This window comes from Malus domestica, chromosome 05 (assembly GCF_042453785.1).
Source record: "Malus domestica chromosome 05, GDT2T_hap1".
In the NCBI taxonomy this organism is placed as follows: domain Eukaryota; kingdom Viridiplantae; phylum Streptophyta; class Magnoliopsida; order Rosales; family Rosaceae; genus Malus; species Malus domestica.
In genome coordinates, this window is record NC_091665.1 from 43,672,459 (window position 1) to 43,695,897 (window position 23,439).

The window sequence follows — 23,439 nt, forward strand, 5'->3', positions numbered from 1 at the left end:
CAACCAAAACGGCTAAACATAACTCTTTCAATAATTTATTAATTTTATGTTTTCTTTAAATTTATTAAAAAAATATCTTTTTCGGATATAATCGCGAGACACATGTCAAGCTCATGGAACTAATGTAACAACTAATACATATATGTATATATAAGAAAATACAATTTACAAGGACACAACAAAGACAAGATCGTATTCATTTCTGCCTGGATGTGGTACTAATTAATTCCAAAATCAAAACCATACTCATACATACAAAGCCTAATTTTTTACAAGATTTCTTTGGACCGGATTATTTACAAAGGTCACAACAAAAGAATAAAAATCTTTTTTTTTTTTGGTATTGCAAAAACAGTGCTATTTACAAGGAAATTAGGGTTTCAGTTGTGTTGGGGACCATCAGACTCGATTTCATTAGCCAGTTCTTTTGTGAGCATGTCAGCCCGATCATCATGTCCACCAGCGAATGTGTAAACCCTAAAAGCAAACTGAAAAGCCTTCCACAGCATTTTCACACAAATCTTTGTTTGCTTCTGATCAGTTTTTGTTCCAGTCTTACCTGCGGCCTTTGCTTCTCTCCTTTCCTGCATCATTTAACATTTCAAAGTCAAACTCTCTTTTTCAAATCATTGTTATTTGTTTTTTAAAGTAGTTAATTCTGAGTACTAACCTTTAGTGCCATCTCCATGCAGCTTGAGGAGACATCCACCATGGCTTCTTTGATCCGGATGAGGATATTAAAGTCGAAATGGATATTCTGGCTCTGAAACTTCTTGGCTTCGTCGTCTTTAGTTCGTTCCATCGTGTCTATTTTCCCTTTTATCTGTGTATTACCTTTTTTTATTAGTTATGGAAAATGGAAAGAGACAATTAAGTAAGTTTTTTATATATATAAGAAATGATAGTGAAGACAACTAAGTAAGGAGAGATTATATTCACACACCCCAAATTATTTCTCCTACACTCTTTTAATTTTTTTAATATTTTCTACACACCACTAACTCTTGATATAAAAATATTAAAAAATTAAAAGAGCGTGGGGAAAGTAATAGTAGTAAGTTTTTTATATAAGAAACGATAGTGAAGACAATTAAGTAAGATTGTATAAATGAACATTTGTGCACCTTATCGAAGCAGCGTTCGGCCTTGTCAAGGAGCTGACCCAATGGAACCACTAGTTTCCAGTTTTGTAGTTCATTGAGCATTGTATTTAAATTTGTGTGTAATGCTGCTGCCATCCTGATTGCTTCCAACTTCTTTGTTGGGAACCCTTCAAACCGTGAGAGCACCTGCAATTCAGAAAATGGCGTGTCACAAAACACGATTATGAAGTGATCATAGAATTAGAATGGAAACGAACAAAAATAAAGCGGACAATTAATGGTATTGACCTGTGACTCATCAGTCAAGTGTTCAAGGACGGATTCGACTTTCTTGTGAAACTGCATCAACTCATTCATGTCTTTTGTTTTGAAAGAACCAAGGGTGGTTCTCATTTCCATGATAGGCTTCGCATACTTCTGAACATCTTCTTCAATTTGTTGAAAGTATGCTGATCTGAGACACAAAAATTAGAAACATTATATGCATGGTTTTCGCATTATTTTGAGTACTTATTAGAAACATTATATGCATGGTTTTCGCATTATTTTGAGTACTTAGATTACTTATCCATACTATAAGGACCTCTTTGTAATCTCTGCTAGAGCATCAGCCATTCCTTGTTTTCCACCAGAGCTGCTTCCAATTCCACCCTTTCTCCCATTGGATGCCTTGCCATCCAAGCTAGATCCTTCCACCTTTCTCTTGAGAAGGCGGTAGAGACTACCCATCTGAGGTGATCTCTTCAGCTTAGTGTCTTTCTTGGGGCGCAAGGATCTTCCTGTGCCGAGTGCGGGAGGTGGGGGTGGAGCAGCTCCATTTGATGGGCCTTTTTACATGGGTGGTGGCGGTGGAGCACCTCCATTTGATGGCCCTTTTAACATGGGTGGTGGGGGTGGAGGACTGCCAATTGACGGTCCTGGTGGAGGTGGTGGTGCTGGAGCTCCATTTGATGATCCTTGAGGAGGTGGGGGTAGGGGTGGAACCACTTTTGTTGACCTTGGTATCACTGGTGTTGGTGGAGGGGTTAGATTTACTGACACTGGCCCTGGTTCCATTGGTTGAGGCGGTGGGGGTGGTGGCCCCCCAACTGCTGCTACATTATGTGGGGTTCATGTTGGTGGTGGTGGAGGAGTTGCTGCAATTTGTGGCTGCATGGCGGGTAGTGATGGTGATGGCGGCAGTGGTGTTGCAACATTTAGCTTCAAAGTGTGTAGTGGTGGTGGTGGAGGGAATGTTGGTATTCTTGTTGCTGCTTCTGTATTGGGCAGTGAAAGTTGTTGCGTTGTTGGAGGTGGAGGTGGAGGTGGAGGTGGAGGCAGAGGCGCTGATTTTGGTTGTGGAAGTGTAGGTGAGGGTGAAAGCAATGATACTCTGGTGTCTGCTTCCAATGTTTCAGAGGCTGTGGTTGGAGTTTCAACATCATCACTTGTGTTGTCGATACCCTTTCCACAAGACTTCTCATTCAAACTAAGATTTGGGGCTACTACTTCCTCATCTGTTGCTGCAATTGTCTTTTGAGTGGTTCTCTCTAATTCTGTCCCAATTGATGGTTCTTCAAACAAATTTTCAATCTTGTCCAGACCATTGTTGGTGCCATGAGCTCCTTGTTTTGATAAGTGAAGAGACAAGTTCTTAACATCAATCAGATTTAGCTTCCCAACTGCTTGCACTCTCAGAGTCCAAAGCAATGGTGATTTGGAACCAATGTTGGCTCTCTTTTGTGCTCTTGGAGAACCATCAATCTCGGGTAGGACAGAAGATGGAGTGATCGGAGAAGAACAGGTGGAACCTGAGGCGTAGCTCTCTGAATCGCTCAAGAACTTCCCAAATGAGCTATTCCGAAGGCTGTAATCTTCTCTTTTCTGGTCATCCTCATCCATCATATCAAACTTGTCCCGTGCCATCTTCATCAAGCAATCAAGCGTTTCCAGCACCGTCTCAACTACAAAATCGTAGAGAGAACCAGCCTTAACTCAAAATTTCACAGAAGGAAATAACAGTTAGGTTGTTGCTTCCATTTCCAAATGGAAGGCCTCAACTAGTCCTAGAGAAAAATTTGTAGCATACCGAGTTCATCCTGATTGACATTCTCCTTGAGTGATGGGAAATCATATCTCGGTTTGTCCAACCTGTCATAACTTGTCATCCAAGACTCTCCAATAGATTTCAATGCCTTGCAGAAGGAGGCAGGACCTGAATGCCGTTGTTTAATTTGAAAAATTAGCATAATGGTCTCGAGTATAATTACATATGCGTACTAAGCTATTTCTTATGGATCTTAAATCCTTAATTACCTTTTTTGTTCCAAAAAAAATAAAATTCCTTATTTACCTTTTCTATAGATGCTTCCTCTATTTCCGATAATTGTTTATGCAGCACAATTTCAGGGAAAAGCTTCTGTAGATCTCCCATCAACCTCATTACCATCTGCAAGCAGAAAATAATTGGAAAATTAAAAAAATTGTGTTTTAATCCAGAAATTTAAGCACAAGATTTCAACAGAAAAAAGAGAAATTTTATTAGCAATCCAAAAAATTCATTTTGCACTCCATTTTTTAATCTTCATTAGGGAAAAGTACTATAACATTTTTAGAGTTCCTATAAAAAATAAAAAAAGGGACACATACCTCAGTTATTGCAGCAGAAGCATCACATGCTGGTAGGTCGATGATGTCTCTGAAGATGGTGATCTTCTTCCGGAGTTCGGTCATCCGAATCTCGTTGGCTGAATCTCCGCAAGACCTATCTTTTGGCACGCCTCTCCCAGAAGCGTTCTTCTGTTTCGCAGGCAGACTCTTAGCCCCCTTGGTGTCTTTCATTGCCTGAAAGAACAACTCTATTCATGTTAATTAACTATTTTCTAGTCTAGACCTTATTGTGAATCGATTCCTTTTCAGTGATTATTTAATTTATGAACCTTAATCAAAGATTTATGGCTGCATGCAACAAACTTAATCTAGACAAGAAACAATGCTGCCATGTTTCCTTTTATATAGATTATTAGCATGCCTAGATGTAGATGGTTAGTTTTTATTAGCAGCTAGATTTAAGGATGATGGGTCACATAAATCGGACATGTTTAAGGAATTAAACATGGAAACACAAAACTGTACCTTAATTCCAGAAGGTTTACGACGAAACAATGGACTGAAACAGCTTCCGATAGTCATGGCTTGAACCTACGCTGAGATTTGTAATAGACTTGAACTGGGCAAAAGTGATGGTGATGATGATGAAAGAATGACGAAGAAAACGACAACGACGAAGCCAAAGACGATGGTGATGATGATAATATTGTTAAATGATCATACAATTGGGTGTCAACCATTACTAGCCAGCACACCCTTAAAGCTTAATGTGGTTTTGAAAACAACTCCAGAATGTAAAAATTGTAATGTGTTCAACAACAAGAAGAGAACTGTTCAAAAAATTCAACTTATTTGAAAAAGAAAATGAGATGAAGACACAATTACGTGCGAGACACTTAGTTTTTGTGTTAATTAGTCTGTACAAGAAACTGGAAAATCCATTTCTTTTCTTTCAGCCTTTGAACTTTCTCTGAAAAGAGAAGACAAGGAAAGACAAAAGGGCAAATTCCCTTCTATTAAGGAAGATCTTCCAGTAGGCTGAAGCTGTATCAGACCTAAAGTTTCCTCTTTTTTCTTTTTCCATTTTTCTATTTTATTTTTAATTAGGCGTTTTACTTAATTAATTAATGAATTACCTGTTTAGTTATCTAAATCGTGCATGCAATGATTGCAGGAACTGGTCCTAGATTTTTATTGCTTGCAGCTATTTATAGAATGATACAGCTTCTCACTTGTGTAAGATGAGGTTATGGTTGCAATACCGTTGTACCAGAAAATTTTAAATTTTCAAATTTTATCTTCTGTGTCGATTATCCATTTAAACAAACTTGATACCATAATAAACAAATTGCATTCTAATCAAAAGTTTTGTTTGAAAAAGTCCATATTATAATAGTAACCCTACATGATTGATGTTAATGTCATACCTAAAACTTTTTTCTAATTTTACAGGATGTAAAAATATATATTTTTCGTTTAACTTTTCTAAGAGAGGTTTTTAATTAAAATATTATCTGAAATATCCAACACATCTTACTAGGTCAAAATAAAAATAGATAAAAGTCAAATAAATAGTAGCTAAGGTCTTGATTACCTATCACCTCCTGCAAAATAGCTTGCTTAAATGTAAAATCTAAAAGTCTTGCTTACATACAAAAGTTACTCCGTGACAGACAAATACTACAAAAAGATCACCCAAAAAACATGGTGTTATTAGTCAACGTTCATACCTAATACCCCATTTGACGATTAGAAAGTTGGAACCTGGACAATTTCTATCCGCTTCTTTTCACCAAATTTGGGCAATGAAGCCTTCATATACTAGGTCGTTTGCCTTGGTCAAACTGAGAGTCCCTGGTAGCCTGGGCAATGAAGCCTTCATATGCTAGGTCGTTTGCCTTGGTCAAACTGAGAGTCCCTGGTAGCCTGGGCAATGAAGCCTTCATATACTAGGTCGTTTGCCTTGGTCAAACTGATAGTCCCTGGTAGCCTTTGCAAAGGAAGATGATATTGTAATTTCACCATATATAAAGAGGGCCAAGTTTGTTCGTGTAGTTTGTATAGAGTGTAGCTATAAACACTTCAACCTATTTGGTGAAAAATCCAAGTGCGACCTTGGACTGCATGGACAAGGGAAATTCTAAAGTCCAATTAGGGTTATATTTTCTTTGAGTTACGTAATTAGGAAGACACTCACGTAGAAATACTTGAATTTAGATGGCAACAACATTCAATATATGGAGAAGAATATATAGACATTGTGCATCAGCCTATCGTATGGCAACAACATTCAATATATGGACAAAAATGTTGAAGGGCAAAGTTGAAATAACAAAAACGAAGCAAGGGCATTTGGTCCGCACACTGCCCTAGAACAGTGGCACACGAGTTTGTAATTTTAGTGGTGTTTACTCTGAATCAATACTTACCACGTGATTAGAAAGTGATTTGTTCATCTAATATAAACTTGTCACATGATAAAATAATTGTACGAAAGAATCCCTCTTTTCATCGAGACCGGAATTATTGAATTATGATAGGAAAATTCTACGCATGCTTTGAAACACATCAATCAGTCTATATTATTAACCACATATTTCTTCATCGATGGAGAAATTATACGTAGCATGCTTTTCACGACTACGTTATCTTTAACATTCGTAAACAAAACAGAGGTCTAGATTCACAGACTCGATGCCTACCTATTATTTTTCATTGATTATTGGTCATACTACTAGCTGACTAGGAAGATCGACTCTCCCTTACTGTTATTAAAATTTCGAAATTTTCTAATTCTCATTTGTTTTTGTTGCATAAGGTTTTTTTTTTTTTTTGGTTAATTGTTGCATAAGTAATTTGGCATGTATTTTTTAACAATGTTGGATGAGAAATCTAATGGTTTAAGAATTATAAATAAGAAATTAAAAAACATTTGTGACATTAAAAAAAAGTATTTCTTTGTAATTTTAGTGGTGTTTACTTTGAATCAATACTTACCACGTGATTAGAAAGTGATTTATTTATCTAATATAAACTTGTCACATGATAAAATAATGGAGAAATTAGGTTCTCATCCCTCTTTTGACTACTTCATTGATTAAAATCTTATTCCTTTTCAATTTTTGATCAAGGTCTTTGGGTATTAATAACATCATTAATTATTTCAATAATAAAATATTTTTTTTTATTTCTAAATATATTCATTTAATGTTAAAAATGTTACAATTAGTATATTTATATTTATGACTAAGTTTTTTTATCAGATATTTTTAGTTTTAGTTTGTACCCATTTTTAATTTGTAATTCTTTTTTAATTTGTACCAATTTTCTTTTTAGTTTTAATTTGTACCCATATATTAATTTCTTTTTGTGCCCATATTTTTTAAAGTTTATTTGTATTTGTACCCATATTTTTTTTTATTTGTACTTTTTATTTTGCTAAATGTACTCGTGCTAATTATATGCACCCATTCATATAAAACTTTTAAATCTAAAAATGTACTCATTCTTAAATATATCAATTTGTTATATGTAAAATGTACCTTTTTTTTATATAAAATCTATTCAATTTTTTTTAATCCATTTTTAAACTTATATGGGTACATTAATTCTTTTTTCTTTGATTTTAAAATGTATCCATGTCAAGTTTAATCTAAGAAATTTACTAATGTTATTAAGCCTAATATCTTCTCCTTCTTCTTTTTTTTTTTGTGATTTTGAAGAATGTACCCATGTTTTGATACAATAATTTTTTTGGATAATTTTGATGAATGTACCCATGTTTATATATACACACACACACACAATAGTATATTTATATTTTAATATTTTTAATCCCACAAATTATGGTTTTATATTTAAAATCTCATTTATATAAACCACTAAATTTTCTAATTTTTAATTTAAAAAATATAGTAACGTACATAGAAATAAATTATCACATTAATTTCAGGGACGTCGATCAAAAATTAAAAACCAACAAGGTTTTAATAAAAGAATATTCATAGTTAAGGACCATATCCAAAGTTTCCCTAAAATAATTGTACAAAAGAATCTCTCTTTTCATCGAGACCGGAATTATTGAATTTATGATAGGAAAATTCTACCATGCTTTGAAACACATCAATCAATCTATACTATTAACCACATATTTCTTCATCGATGGGGAAATTCTACGTAGCATGCTTTTCACAATTACATTATCTTTAACATTCGTAAACAAAACAGAGGTCTAGATTCGCAGACTCGATGCCTACCTATTATTTTTCATCGATTATTGGTCATACTACTAGTTGACTAGGAAGATCGACTCTCCTTTACTGTTATTAAAATTTCAAAATTTTCTAATTCTCATTTGTTTTTGTTGCATAAGGTTTTTTTTTTTGGTTAATTGTTGCATAAGTAATTTGGCATGTATTTTTTAACAATGTTGGATGAGAAATCTAATGGTTTAAGAATTATAAATAAGAAATTAAAAAACATTTAGTGACATTAAATAAAGTATTTATTTATAAAACTATTAAATTCCTCTTTTCACATTTTCCTTACTTGTTGTGTGTCTACTGTCTACAACCCATTCGACCTTGAACCTAATTTAATTGTGTATCAAATGGCAGGTTGGTGTTTTTTGTAAAATCGTATTTGTCTATTTTTCTTTACTATAAAAAAAATGTCTTAATAGTTTAGATATTTTTTTTTTAAAGGAAACGATAAGAGATTAATTGATTGAAAACGTCATTACATGGTTTGAAGTACAAGAAGCCCCATTAAGGCAGCACACATTGTTCTAATAGTAAGTCAGAAATGAACAAAGGAGGAGACTCAGCACATTCACACTCCTGGCTCAAAGAGAGACAAAACGTGCTAGCCTATGGACAATAGAGTTAGCTTGACGGTGAGTATGGTAAGAATAGCATCAGTGCTTGATGGGAGTAGCACCTTGATATCTGTCATAATTTGTTCAACTGAGAATAGATTGATAGACGATACGATGTGGGTGGCAAAGTGTGTGTCAAAAAATGGATGTCCCAAGATGCTAACGATATGACACACACTTTGTAGGGCTCATTCCATAACATTTTTAAGAATTTGAATCATCTATATTTCAATTCATCATTCATATATGTCCTTGCCAAAAATTAAAAAGATCCAAAATCATTAAAACATTAATTTGTAAGGAAGAAAATACAGATGGGCGTCACAACCCCCCCCCCCTCGTTGGTTCTTGTTCTGGCTCGAGATGGGTTTCCTTGCCCCCTTGTAATTAGGTTTTTTTTTTTTTTTTGGATGGCTTTGCGCCATCCTTTTGTGCCTTTTGAGGCTTGATTGTGATTTCCTATTTCTTCTGAGAGTTTAAATGTATTAAGTCCTTGAACATAGGATATCATGGTCTATGTTTAGTTATGTTTCTTGGAGTACTTGTTCTGTTTTAATACAATGACCTCTTTCTGAATTAAAAAAAAAAAAAAATTGACTTTGCCAATTTTTCCCCAATCAAACATTTAACACACTTAACTGGCCTTCTACCATAGTGATGAAAGAAGTGTTACCTTTACACTACTACATGAGTTCGAATTCCGTTGGCTCTCTTATTTAATAAATCTATCTTTTGATATATAAAAAAATAAAAAAACTCAAAATGCAAATGAGTTGTGCATCATAGTATTAGATAATGTTGTATAATTCAACAGACAACTGTTTTTTTTTTTTTGTTATGAAAAAGCAATAGAGAATTAGGTAAATACGATGTAAAACATTTCTACTCAAGAGGCAGATTGTCTGCCCCTTGTTTGGATGCCCTTTTTATTCCCTCATATTTTATGCGGTCACAGTTAATACACGTCAATATTTTATATTAATTTTTTTATAGAGATAATAAGATAAAAAACAATAAGAATATATAATATTGACATAACTTACTGTTTAACCATGACCGCACAAATAAAAAAGGATGGGTAGAGCATCCAAATAGGAAGACAGACAATCTGCTTCTTTCTACTCATCTTCTAAGTGTCATGTCATATAATGGCATGTGATAAATGCATGACCCACCACATGAATAAATAGTCCTCAAAACACGGCACGTGGAAATGATTTAGCTAGTGACCACCAAGATTATATTCTTCTGGCAAAATGCGACATGTTTATATTTTTCTGGCAAAACAACATGATATTGATGTGCCTTTGGCTTCTCTATTGTTGGCTTCTCTATTGTTGGCGTCTAGTGTAGAATGATTAAAAAAATTAAATCTAAAGAATAATTTTTTTCGATGTCTTAACCTCAATCTTCTTTTCTTACCAATTAATCAAGAAAAATGCTAAGGACCTATCTCAAAAGTAGAACTTTGGAATTCTTTGTTGATTCTTATTTTTTATAAAATATTTTATTATATTCTTACAAGAATTGAGATGACAAAAAGTTCATGAAGAGTCGTACTTTTGAAATAATCACTTGACATTTCCTTTTATACAAACATGACTACATGAGTTAATTAATAACTAATTTAATTTCATGTTTTTCATAACTAATAATTTTTATGTACCCATATATATAATGTATTTGTTTACTAACTAGCCCAAAAATATGATTGTCCCTTGAAAAAAAAAAATAATATTTTATTTGATGTATGATGAATGTATTCGAACTCGTAATCTTTTTCCAAATCTCTTCTAACATTTATCAACTCACTTAAAACTCGATCTCTACTATAATTGTCGATACAAATTTCCGCCGTTTTTAATCTTGACGAAAATGCACCTGCAAAACAATCAACTTTTTTGATCAAAGACCTAAGCCTCATGCGCCCACGAGGTGGGGGGGGGGGTTTAGGTCAACGGATCTCCGACGCCTAAGTTAGTTTATCTGAGAGTAAAGTGTTTAAGGCTTTTTAGGGTTGCAAAAGCTCTCTAAGTTTGGTAGAATATGGGGTATTTATAGCGCTAGGGTAGGCCATATAGGGTTTAATGGAGAAATATTCTCTAAATATTCCCAAGATATTTAATAGGATTACTTACTTGATAGGAGTCAATCTTCAATTAGGAATGTATTAAAGATAGGATTTGGGTAATTAATCCTTATCTTTAATTCCTTACCATGGGCAGTTGTGCTCAGTTGCTGAGTCCTTCAGGGATGTGAGCTGCACGTGGGAGAATATGAGAAGTTTGCTCATTTATTGAGGACCATTTTGTCCTTTTTGAATTAAACATTTAACACACTTAACTGGCCTTCTACCATAGTGATGAAAGAAGTGTTAGCTTTATACTACTACATGAGTTCGAATTCCGTTGGCTCTCTTATTTAATAAATCTATCTTTTGATATATAAAAAAATAAAAAATAAAAATAAAAAAACTCAAAATACAAATGAGCTGTGCATCATAGTATTAGATAATGTTGTATAATTCAACAGACAACTGTTTTTTTTTTTTTTTGTTATAAAAAAGCAATAGAGAATTAGGTAAATACGATGTAAAACATTTCTACTCAAGAGGCAGATTGTCTGCCCCCTGTTTGGATGCCCTTTTTATTCCCTTATATTTTATGCGGTCACAGTTAATACACGTCAACATTTTATATTAATTTTTTTTATAAAGATAATAAGATAAAAAACAATAAGAATATATAATATTGACATAGCTTACTGTTTAACCATGACAGCACATATAAAAAAAGATGGGTAGAGCATCCAAATAGGAAGACAGACAATCTGCTTCTTTCTACTCATCTTCTAAGTGTCATGTCATATAATGGCATGTGATAAATGCATGACCCACCACATGAATAAATAGTCCTCAAAACACGGCACGTGGAAATGATTTAGCTAGTGACCACCAAGATTATATTCTTCTGGCAAAATGCGACATGTTTATATTTTTCTGGCAAAACAACATGATATTGATGTGCCTTTGGCTTCTCTATTGTTGGCTTCTCTATTGTTGGCGTCTAGTGTAGAATGATTAAAAAAAGTAAATCTAAAGAATAATTTTTTTCGACGTCTTAACCTCAATCTTCTTTTCTTACCAATTAATCAAGAAAAATGCTAAGGACCTATCTCAAAAGTAGAACTTTGGAATTCTTTGTTGATTCTTATTTTTTATAAAATATTTTATTATATTCTTACAAGAATTGAGATGACAAAAAGTTCATGAAGAGTCGTACTTTTGAAATAATCACTTGACATTTCCTTTTATACAAACATGACTACATGAGTTAATTAATAACTAATTTAATTTCATGTTTTTCATAACTAATAATTTTTATGTACCCATATATATAATGTATTTTTTTACTAACTAGCCCAAAAATATGATTGTCCCTTGAAAAAAAAAATTAATATTTTATTTGATGTATGATGAATGTATTCGAACTCGTAATCTTTTTCCAAATCTCTTCTAACATTTATCAACTCACTTAAAACTCCATCTCTACTATAATTGTCGATACAAATTTCCGCCGTCTTTAATCTTGACGAAAATGCACCTGCAAAACAATCAACTTTTTTGATCAAAGACCTAAGCCTCATGCGCCCACGAGGTGGGGGGGGGGGTTTAGGTCAACGGATCTTCGACGCCTAAGTTAGTTTATCTGAGAGTAAAGTGTTTAAGTCTTTTTAGGGTTGCAAAAGCTCTCTAAGATTGGTAGAATATGGGGTATTTATAGCGCTAGGGTAGGCCATATAGGGTTTAATGGAGAAATATTCTCTAAATATTCCCAAGATATTTAATAGGATTACTTACTTGATAGGAGTCAATCTTCAATTAGGAATGTATTAAAGATAGGATTTGGGTAATTAATCTTTATCTTTAATTCCTTACCATGGGCAGTTGTGCTCAGTTGCTGAGTCCTTCAAGCAGTGGCGAAGCCACGTGAGGGCGAGGAGTGGCGACCGCCACTCCCCTCGCCGGAAAACACAGCCCCAGCGTTGGTTTAGCTCCTCCCCTCCCGCTCGAAAACCCAGCCCCTCCGCAGCTCCGCTTCCTGTCTCTCTTCCTTCGAACTTGTTCTGCTACACAACAGCAGAAAAGAACCGTTCTGTTTTGTTTTAATCGGAGCAGAAATTCAAATCACTGAGATTTTAAATTTTTGAGTGATACAAAAATTTAATCGAGATTTTCCCAAAAAAGTGACGGAAAATCCTAATTTTCTGTTTTGGTTGGCATTTTAAAAGATTTTCCGGGAAAGTGTGTATTTATATGGCACTGTCAGAGTGCGTAAGTTGGACTGGGGTGTGACTGCTTTGGTAGGTAAGAGCAATTCCACTCCTAAGGACTTTGCGCCAGCACCCAGCGCATTTATCCACTCAAATGAACAGTAACAGACTCCAATGAACAGTAATAGGCCAAGGCATCTCCACCCCTAAAAAAATGCGCTGGCACCTAGTGAAAAAATGCGCTGGCACAAACGATCTTCATCCTTACAAAATGCGCTGGCACCCAGCCCATTTAAGATATTTTTAAATTTTGTCTAAAAGAATAAAAAAATAAAATAGTTTTAATTTCGGATAGGATTTTTAACCAATCTCGTCACGCCACATGTCATTATCTGAACGTACTATTTTGTGAATAGATTTCCGCTAAGATTTTCAACCAATCTCGACACGTCACGTGTCACTTCCGTTTTACAATAATTTAGCCAAGATTTCGATAAGATTTTCAACCAATCACGTCATGCCACTTGTCATTATCTGAACGTACTATTTTGTGGATAGATTTCCGATAATATTTTCGACCAATCCCGACATGCCACGTGTCACTTCCGGTTTACAATAATTTAGCCAAGATTTCGATAAGATTTTCAACCAATCACGTAGTGCCACGTGGCATTGTCCAGAACCTCATCCTTTCTTTTTTTGTCCATATAAACCCTACATCCCTACATCCATCCTCACACCAAGCTCAATCATTCTTTTTAGCTCAGAATCCTTGTTCATCGTTTTCAAATCTTAAGTTCTTATTATCGTTTTCAAATCTTAAGTTCTTATTACAATGTCTTCTTCAAGAAGGGTGTATAAACAGTTGCAGGAGCAACAACAAAGGTTGTTGGCACAACAGGCAGAATTGGCCAATCTCGAGGAAGGTGGAAGTGGAGGTGGAGATGAGGCTTTCTTCATGGAGGAGGATGAGGATGATCACCATAGAAGGCAGAAGGCCTCACATTCCCGCCTTGTCATGGAAGTCGTGGGTCAGATAGCCAAACCAAGACGTGTTGCAAACCTCGATAGAAAAAGGGAAAAACGAGGTAAAAATCTATTGGAAGATTATTTTATTCCCAATAGCATATTCCCTGATCATATTTTTAGACGGCGTTTTAGAATGCAACGAAATTTGTTCAACAAAATCATGAGTGATATTTGCAACCATGATTCATACTTTGTGCAAAAAGAGGATGCTTTTCATGTTCTAGGTCTTATTCCCGAGCAAAAAATTACGGCATCCTTGCGAATGCTTGCATATGGAGCATCTGCAGATCAAGTGGATGAGATCGCGAGGATGGGAAAAACAACTGTTTTGGAGTCCCTGATGCGTTTTTGCTCTGCAATTGAAGCCCTCTACACCAAAGAGTACCTCCAGACACCCACGCCAAGGGACATGCGAAGGCTTCTGAGGAAGGGTGAGATGCGAGGCTTCCCTGGCATGATTGGAAGCATGGACTGCATGCATTGGACTTGGAAAAACTGTCCAAGTGCGTGGCAAGGAGCATATGGCAACAGAAAATGAGCCAAAAGCATCATTTTGGAAGCGGTGGCTTCATTTGATACATGGATTTGGCATGCTTTTTTTGGTGTTCCAGGAGCTCAGAATGACTTAAATGTCCTTGCCCAATCCCCAATGTTCGACGAACTGCTGCAAGGAAACTCGCCGAGATGCACATATACCATTAATGGTACCCAATACGAGGGATCATACTACCTTGCATATGGCATTTACCCAAGGTGGTCAACATTTGTCAAAACAGTGCCACATCCACAGACTGAAAAGGAAAAACACTTTGCAAAATGTCAAGAAGGGTGTAGGAAGGATGTCGAGCGTTGTTTTGGTATCCTACAAGCTCGTTGGGCGATTATTAGGGCTGCAGCTAGAATGTTTGATGTCGAGGCTCTTCGATCCATCATGATGACGTGTATTATTCTCCACAACATGATTGTTGAAGATGAGTATGATTATGATGGCGTCGATGAATATGAGCCGGATCCGATGAACAACTCAAGAACACGTATCTATTGTGCTCATGATGGGACCGAAGATCCAGTGCAACACGAGCCGTTGGAACGCGATGGACGTTACAATGAATTGATCGTTCAACGTTACACTAATGTGCAAGAGCCATACTGGCACGTAACCCGCCAGAATGACTTGATTGAGCACCAGTGGGGATTGCATGAAGGCGAAGATAATTAGAATGAGGCTTGTGGTTGAAGAATAAATTGTATTTTTTTTAAGTTTATGTAATTCTATGTAGTGTGTTTTGTTTTTAAGTTTATTTAGTGAGTTTATGTAATTCTATGTATTTGGTGAGTTTATGTAATTCTATGTAGTGTGTTTTGTTTTTAAGTTTATTTGGTGAGTTTATGTAATTCTATTTATTTGGTGAGTTTGTGTAATTCTATGTAGTGTGTTTTGTTTTTAAATTTATTTGGTGAGTTTATGTAATCTTATTTCATGTGTTTAAATAAAGTACAAAAGAAATAAAGTTTTAAAAATAAATAAAGAATTACATTAAAATTGCATAATAAATTAAATAAAAATAAATAAAGTTTTTAAAATAAATAAGGAATAACATAAAAATTACATAAGAAATTAAATAAAGTTCAAACCTAAAAAAAGAAAAAAACATAAGAAATTACATAAGAAATTAAATAAAGTTCAAAAGAAAAAAGAAAGAAAAAACATAAAAAAAACATAAAAATTATACAAAGTCTCTCGAGTTAGGATATGTGGTGCGAGGATCTTGGTTGTCACAAAAGTTGCTAGAACCCCCTTGACTTGTTTCCGCATCTCTTGCACGCCTCCTTCGCATGGCATCTCTTTTTTCCGAAGTCCAAAAATATTTAGAATTCGGAGACAGTCCTACTAGAGACTTGCTCATAGTGTCACGATCTGCTTGAGCCATCCTTTCTTCTCGAAGCAATTCATTTTCTCGATAAAGTGCTTCTCTAACCAGCTCGTTCTCTCGATTAACTACTTCTCTTTGTCTCTCAGCCGCCGCATCACGGGCCTCAGTAGCTGCTAATATTGCTGCCATAACAGCAACTTTTTCCTCATCTCTAACCTTTTCTCGTGCCATGTTCAGTTCACCTTGGCGAGTAAGTTCCTCCATATATTTAGTGTAGTCATTCTTGGAAGAACTACCTTTTTTCTTTGACGCCTTTTTACCTACGGGCCTGAGGGACTGACGAATCGGTTGGGTCTCGGGCACTTGTTCAGGCATCCCTTCTGTGTCTTGAAATGTGTCGGCTTCTTGTTCGGCCATGTCTGGTTCTGGAGAACTATGTAGACCCATACCGTGCATGACAACTTCTGGACCAGTTGCCACAATTTTGTATTTAGGACAATCTTTGACAATTTGCCAACATTCCCATCTAGTGAATGATTTGTTCCCGTTCTTTGAATTGTAGAATGCTTGAGCTTGTAGTGTCTATAAAAATGTGGGATAACATAGTGTTAAAAAATGCGGGTGTAACACAAATAAATAAATTCAAAATATTAATACGGGTGGAATGCATATAAATTACATAAAAATGACATAAGAAATTAAATAAAAATGACATAAGAAATTAAATAAAAATTACATAAAAATTATATAAGAAATAAGATAAAAATTACATACGAAATTAAGTAAATCAAAATATTAATGTGAGTGGAATGCATATAAATTACATAAAAATGACATAAGAAATTAAATAAAAATGACATAAGAAATTAAATAAAAATTACATAAAAATTACATAAGAAATAAGATAAAAATTACATACGAAATTAAATAAATCAAAATATTAATGTGAGTGGAATGCATATAAATAAATAAAAATATTGTCACCTGATCCGCTAAACTTGTCCCACTACGGAGGTTACCGGAAGCATGAGAGATGGCGTTTTTCCAACAAGTAAATGATGCGTTGAGTTTTTTCCAACGACCTTGAAGACCTTGACTAGTTCTGGCGTTTTCTCCATGTACATCACAAAACGCTTTCGTAATTTTACTCCACATTTCTCGCTTATCCATCTCATTACCTGTAATCGGATCATGAGTAGTGTGAACCCAACATTCACACAACGTAACATCTTCAATGAGCTTCCACGAAGACATTTTTTTCTCTTAAAGTGTAGAAAATATTGAAATGTAGATAGTATAGAAAGTGTAGAAAATATTGGAATGTGGCGTAAAGGTAGAAGATGAGGGTTAGGTATTTATAGGAAAAAAATTAACATTTTTCAAAATTTTCTGTAATTTTTTTAAAATTTTCTGTATTTTTTAATAATTTTTCTGTATTTTTTAATAATTTTTAATGAATTTTAATATAGTTAATTAATCTGGACCGTTGGATTTGAAAAATATTCAAATCCAAGAGCTAGGGAGTTGCCACGTGGCCAACGGTCATATTTCTGACCGTTGGGCCCTTTTTTTATTTATTTATTTACTTTTTGTGAAAAAAACGTGGACCGTTGATCTTTGATCCGACGGCCTAGTTTAAAAGTAAAATTTAAAATTTTTTTACCGTTGGAAATCCAACGGTCTAGAAAACTAGCCGTTGGAAATCCAACGGCAGAGAGAGAGCCACGTCGCAAACTCGGGGGGTGGAACTGACAGCACCTGCACGCGGGCCTGAGCTCTGAAAGCTTGTCGGGCACTCGCGCCACGGCTGCGTGAAGCGCACGCGCCATGCTTCCTCCCCGGTTTCTGTCTCAGTCTCTTTTGGGCTGGGCTCTTGCCCAGCTCGGGCTGGGTACCAGTCAATTTGTTGGGGTGGACTTGATTGACTGAGGCCTGGCTTGGTTTTTGGACTGAAGGCTGGGACATTTGGTCCCCGCTGGAATTGCTCTAAGCGGAAGGGCTTTGGTGATGGACGGTGGTGACGTGGAGCCGGTGGATAGGACGGGTGACTGGGAAATGCTGGTTTAGGTAGTGCGGATCCTGCGTGGAAAGTTGTTATTGGATGGTGCGAGTCATTAGGTTGTGTCCTCGTGTGCCACCATCGATTTGGAAATTGGTAGACATGTAGGGTGGTAAGATACCACTCTTATCCTTGACATAAATGCATACGTGGAGTAAGCTTAAGGCATGGTAGAGTAATTATCCACTATAACGCAAAGCACCAAATCATCACTTTTTATGTCTTTATTCGAATTTTTTCAAAAGAACCTATCCTTTTTCCGGGGATCCTGAAAATTCCGTGATCGTGATCATTCATCGTATATCGTGCGATCAGTTTTCGCTAGTTACTATTTATATTTAATTTTAAATTTTAAATTTTAAATGATTTTTGACTGCACAATATACGATGAACGATCACGATCACAGAATCCTCAGAATTCCCGAAAAAAGGATCCGACGAGAATCATTTTCCATTTTTAAATGACAAGTTTCACATCAATTTATTTATTCACCCATTAGTTTAAATGACAAAGTGAATTTTTGCTTCGAACTGGCTCTCCCCCCCCCCCCCAAAACTCAGCAGCCAACGAACGGAACGGAACGGAGCCATCTCACAGGCTCACTCCAGCCGAGCTGCCGTTTACTCGCACACTCACTCTCAGTCTCACATACTCACTTCAGAGAGGGGATGAGGTCACTTGGTACGCAGACGGCGATAAGATTGTGAGGAATGAGTATAATCCAGCTGCACCCTATGCATTTGGTAATATATTAGTTAGTATATATTGTTATTTTGAATTTGGAAATTTTGATGTGGAGTTAATTTCGATTTCGGTTAGTTTATGGAAAATGCAAAAGAAAATGTGTTGGAATTAATCTGCATTTAACGTAGTTACAGGGTTTTGAAAACTGATTGGATTTGGGGATGGTTTTGTTGTGGCAGATAGAGTTTTTGGACAGCATGCCAATTCGATAGAGTTTCAGTAAAGCTCCGTTTGTGAGTTGTGCAGAAAAGGTTATAATGACCAATGTTTACACTCTCTCTTTGATTCCACACTAGGGGACTGGATTTAAGCTTGCCTTCCATGGCCCTGAAAATATTAATATCAAATGATTAGTGAGAAACTGCTTTTATGGGGGGGCACCATTGCGTGGAGATCAATGGTTGAGTGATAGCATGCTTATTTACATTGAGAAAGATGTGTTTGTTTTTATTGATAATGAGCCTATTATGCGACGTTTTCATGACCTGAAACTTCGCCAGCAACAATTGTAATTTGTTTGTATTGATTAATTATGGAAGACATTACTATATAAAAAGATTTAGTTGTTGCCATTTTTCTTTAACCTTGCATTCTTTTAAGTTCGCTCCTCCCCCCGAGAAATCCTGGCTTCGCCACTGCCTTCAAGGATGTGAGCTGCACGTGGGAGAATATGAGAAGTTTGCTCATTTATTGAGGACCATTTTGTCCTTTTTGAATTAAACATTTAACACACTTAACTGGCCTTCTACCATAGTGATGAAAGAAGTGTTACCTTTATACTACTACATGAGTTCGAATTCCGTTGGCTCTCTTATTTAATAAATCTATCTTTTGATATATAAAAAAATAAAAAATAAAAATAAAAAAACTCAAAACACAAATGAGCTGTGCATCATAGTATTAGATAATGTTGTATAATTCAACAGACAACTGTTTTTTTTTTTTGTTATGAAAAAGCAATAGAGAATTAGGTAAATACGATGTAAAACAATTATACTCAAGAGGCAGATTGTCTGCCCCCTGTTTGGATACCCTTTTTATTCCCTTATATTTTATGCGGTCACAGTTAATACACGTCAACATTTTATATTAATTTTTTTATAGATAATAAGATAAAAAACAATAAGAATATATAATATTGACATAGCTTACTGTTTAACCATGACCGCACATATAAAAAAAAGATGGTTAGACCGTAGAGCATCCAAATAGGAAGACAGACAATCTGCTTCTTTCTACTCATCTTCTCAGTGTCATGTCATATAATGGCATGTGATAAATGCATGACCCACCACATGAATAAATAGTCCTCAAAACACGGCACATGGAAATGATTTAGCTAGTGACCACCAAGATTATATTCTTCTGGCAAAATGCGACATGTTTATATTTTTCTGGCAAAACAACATGATACTGATGTGCCTTTGGCTTCTCTATTGTTGGCGTCTAGTGTGGAAATGAATTGTCACATTCGTTTATAGTTTCTAGATAACTAGTAATACCGTATATGCTTTTTTCTTTTGTTTTTTTTTTTTTGTTGGAAACTACCCTATGTGCTTTTGGAGTATTATTATTGGACATTACACTTTGAGCAGCAAGAGTTTCTTGCATTTTAGCTTTTTTTCATGTGTCCATTTTATGTGCGGTAGTTGTTGATTTTTGCGCTACGGGTTTGAATCATATAAATCTATAAATAAAGTTTAAATTGCAATGTTTGTATGACATTTAAATTAGTCTGGACTTGTAGTTTAGAACTAATGTTTCTAACATGGTGTATGAAACTTAAATATCCCATATATTTTTTTCATCCACTGTATAAAAAATGAAAAATACATGTGTTAATCACTTATACAATACATCCAAACGAGAATAAGAAAATTTCAGAATTTGAATAAAAAATTATGGGAGAGTCAATATGCACATGATTTTTGCTTTAGTACCGTGGGATAATAGCTTACCGTAAGCAAAAACACAAAATATAAATTATAAATATAATAGAAGGATAACTGGAATCGCTCCAGGGGTCTCTCACCCGTACTTGACCTCTTACCAAAGAATTTTGGCATCTATCCCATCTCAGGGCTAGAATTTTAATCTCTGGAAGGCAAAGCTTTTCTATTCAACTCTTCATTGTTTGTTAATCTGAATTACAAGGGATGTTTATAAAGCCTAAAACCTAATGACCGCATGAAGGTAAACTTATTATAGTAAAGAAATCCTAATCCAAAATAAAATAGGACACTATATCTAATCCTAATTAAACTGGAAAGAATTATAGAGCTCGTTGGAAGTGATTTTAAAAGCTGAAAATGTTTTTGGTGAAAATGATTTTGGAACCAATGCTTAGTAAAAATGCAAATAAATTCCAAAAAAAAAACACTTAGTGTTTCCTTAAAAAAGCATATAACCGGTGGTTCCTATAATAAGCATTTCAAGTGCTTTTGAAATCCAAAAATATTTTATCTAAAAACGTTTTTAATCATTTTAAAAGTACTTTGAAATCAACCTTTAATCCTTATAAACTAAGTAATCATAAAACTACCCCCTAGATATTAAAATACTAAGGACTAAAGACTAAAAAGGCTAAAATACCCTTTAATTTAGGAAGTCACCACTCTTGTTCCACGTGACTTAGCTATTACTAATTTACTATCACCAGTAATTGATGAAAGATAATATCAAAATAGAGAGGCATAATAGAGTCAGCAAATCTAGAACCTCTCTTTTTCATGCAAATTTTCCTCATCGACGAAGAAAAATGTGCTATATATTTTTTATTCATGTGTTTCAAAAGTGGATGGTCTCTTCAGTAAGGTGGTGAACTTAAAGAAATTTGAGGTTGTATTGTAAAATTAATTAGTAAATAGAGAGTGGTTCAATTCTTTATAAGCTCTTGTATGATTTGATTTCTCACCGATGTGAGATTTTGTCTTTACATTCTTACACTATTCTCGCACGTGGCAAATTTTAAAACCTAACATGCGGACAATACAAATTGGGTGACGTGGAACATGTGTGGCCATTAGACTTCACACGTGGGCTAATATGAAGATTAGTCTAACTCTTCATAAGCCCTTGCATGATTTGGTGAATCACTGATGTGAGACTTTGTTCTCACATTCTCACACGCTTCATCATGTGTGACGAATATTCAAGCCTAACATATGAACAATACATAAAATCTCAATTTTCTACAAAGTATCAGAGTTGGTTGAATCAGATGTTTAATTATTCTTTCGTAGTATGAAGTCAATTGAACTACATGTTTGATATGTAAGGATGTAAATGTTGATCCACATCAAAAAGTTAAGAGACCGTTTACGATTTTAATTTGTCCTGAAAGATGCATTTCACCATTTGATGTAGCTCGTATGGGAAGCCTAACTTTTTTCTTTCTCTCTTTTTTTTCTCGCAATATAGATTGTTAACTTTTTCTTTTAATTTGAGGGATTCTCCTTGTCTTAATGATGTTGACATCGGAGTGGTATGGTTCATGAATCTTGACTAAGAAAACCCCTGCATTCATACACACATTTTTAGTGTGCGGTCCCACCAATTTCAACTATAAAAACATCACAATCCCCTTTCCTTCTCAATTGCAGAGTACAAGAAGCCCCATTAAGGCAGCACACATTGTTCTAATTGTAAGTCAGAAAGGAACAAAGGAGGAGACTCAGCACATTCACACTCCTGGCTCAAAGAGAGACAAAACGTGCTAGCCTATGGACAATAGAGTTAGCTTGACGGTGAGTATGGTAAGAATAGCATCAATGCTTGATGGGAGTAGCACCTTGATATCTTTCATAATTTGTTCAACTGAGAATAGATTGATAGACGATACGATGTGGGTTTGGCAAAGTGTGTGTCAAAAAATGGATGTCCCAAGATGCTAATGATATGACACACACTTTGTCGGGCTCATTCCATAACATTTTCAAGAATTTGAATCATCTATATTTCAATTCATCGTTCATATATGTCCTTGCCAAAAATTAAAAAGATTCAAAATCATTAAAACATTAATTTGTAAGGAAGAAAATACAGATGGGCGTCACAAACCCTCCCCGCCCCCCGGTTGGTTCTTGTTCTGGCTCGAGATGGGCTTCCTTGCCCCCTTGTAATTAGGTTTTTTTTTTTATTTTTCTGGATGGCTTCGCGCCATCCTTTTGTGCCTTTTGAGGCTTGATTGTGATTTCCTATTTCTTCTGAGAGTTTAAATGTATTAAGTCCTTGAACGTAGGATATCATGGTCTATGTTTAGTTATGTTTCTTGGAGTACTTGTTCTGTTTTAATACAATGACCTCTTTCTGAATTAAAAAAAAAAATTGACTTTGCCAATTTTTCCCCAATCAAACATTTAACACACTTAACTGGCCTTCTACCATAGTGATGAAAGAAGTGTTACCTTTATATTACTACATGAGTTCGAATTCCGTTGGCTCTCTTATTTAATAAATCTATCTTTTGATATATAAAAAAATAAAAAATAAAAATAAAAAAACTCAAAACACAAATGAGCTGTGCATCATAGTATTAGATAATGTTGTATAATTCAACAGACAACTGTTTTTTTTTTTTGTTATGAAAAAGCAATAGAGAATTAGGTAAATACGATGTAAAACATTTCTACTCAAGAGGCAGATTGTCTGCCCCCTGTTTGGATGCCCTTTTTATTCCCTTATATTTTATGCGGTCACAGTTAATACACGTCAACATTTTATATTAATTTTTTTTATAGATAATAAGATAAAAAACAATAAGAATATATAATATTGACATAGCTTACTGTTTAACCATGACAGCACATATAAAAAAAGATGGGTAGAGCATCCAAATAGGAAGACAGACAATCTGCTTCTTTCTACTCATCTTCTAATTGTCATGTCATATA

At 34.9% G+C, this 23,439-nt stretch overlaps 2 protein-coding genes, 2 long non-coding RNA genes and 1 pseudogene across 4 annotated transcripts; 3 read left to right on the forward strand and 2 right to left on the reverse strand.

Annotated features, from left to right (window-relative positions):
* Window positions 1-172: 172 nt before the first annotated feature.
* On the reverse strand, window positions 173-4,414 carry LOC103451884 (uncharacterized protein At4g04980-like; annotated as a pseudogene).
* Window positions 4,415-10,042: 5,628 nt separating this feature from the next.
* On the reverse strand, window positions 10,043-12,859 carry LOC139195823 (uncharacterized). The gene is made up of 3 exons (XR_011580856.1): window positions 12,506-12,859; window positions 10,785-12,170; window positions 10,043-10,449 (listed from the first exon to the last, which is right to left on the reverse strand). It is a non-coding gene; the product is annotated as an uncharacterized lncRNA (long non-coding RNA).
* A 686-nt stretch (window positions 12,860-13,545) lies between these two features.
* Window positions 13,546-15,281, forward strand: LOC139196573 (uncharacterized). Its single transcript, XM_070822818.1, has 2 exons — window positions 13,546-13,928; window positions 14,094-15,281. Exons 1-2 carry the CDS (start codon window positions 13,676-13,678, stop codon window positions 14,405-14,407), a joined length of 567 nt encoding a protein of 188 aa, XP_070678919.1. The 5' UTR covers window positions 13,546-13,675; the 3' UTR covers window positions 14,408-15,281.
* LOC139196282 (uncharacterized) lies at window positions 14,519-15,088 on the forward strand. The gene has a single exon (XM_070821970.1). The coding sequence runs from the start codon at window positions 14,519-14,521 to the stop codon at window positions 15,086-15,088; it is 570 nt and encodes a 189-aa protein (XP_070678071.1).
* Window positions 15,282-18,377: 3,096 nt separating the features above from the next.
* LOC139195987 (uncharacterized) lies at window positions 18,378-19,105 on the forward strand. Its single transcript, XR_011581080.1, has 2 exons — window positions 18,378-18,546; window positions 18,727-19,105. It is a non-coding gene; the product is annotated as an uncharacterized lncRNA (long non-coding RNA).
* Window positions 19,106-23,439: the final 4,334 nt, after the last annotated feature.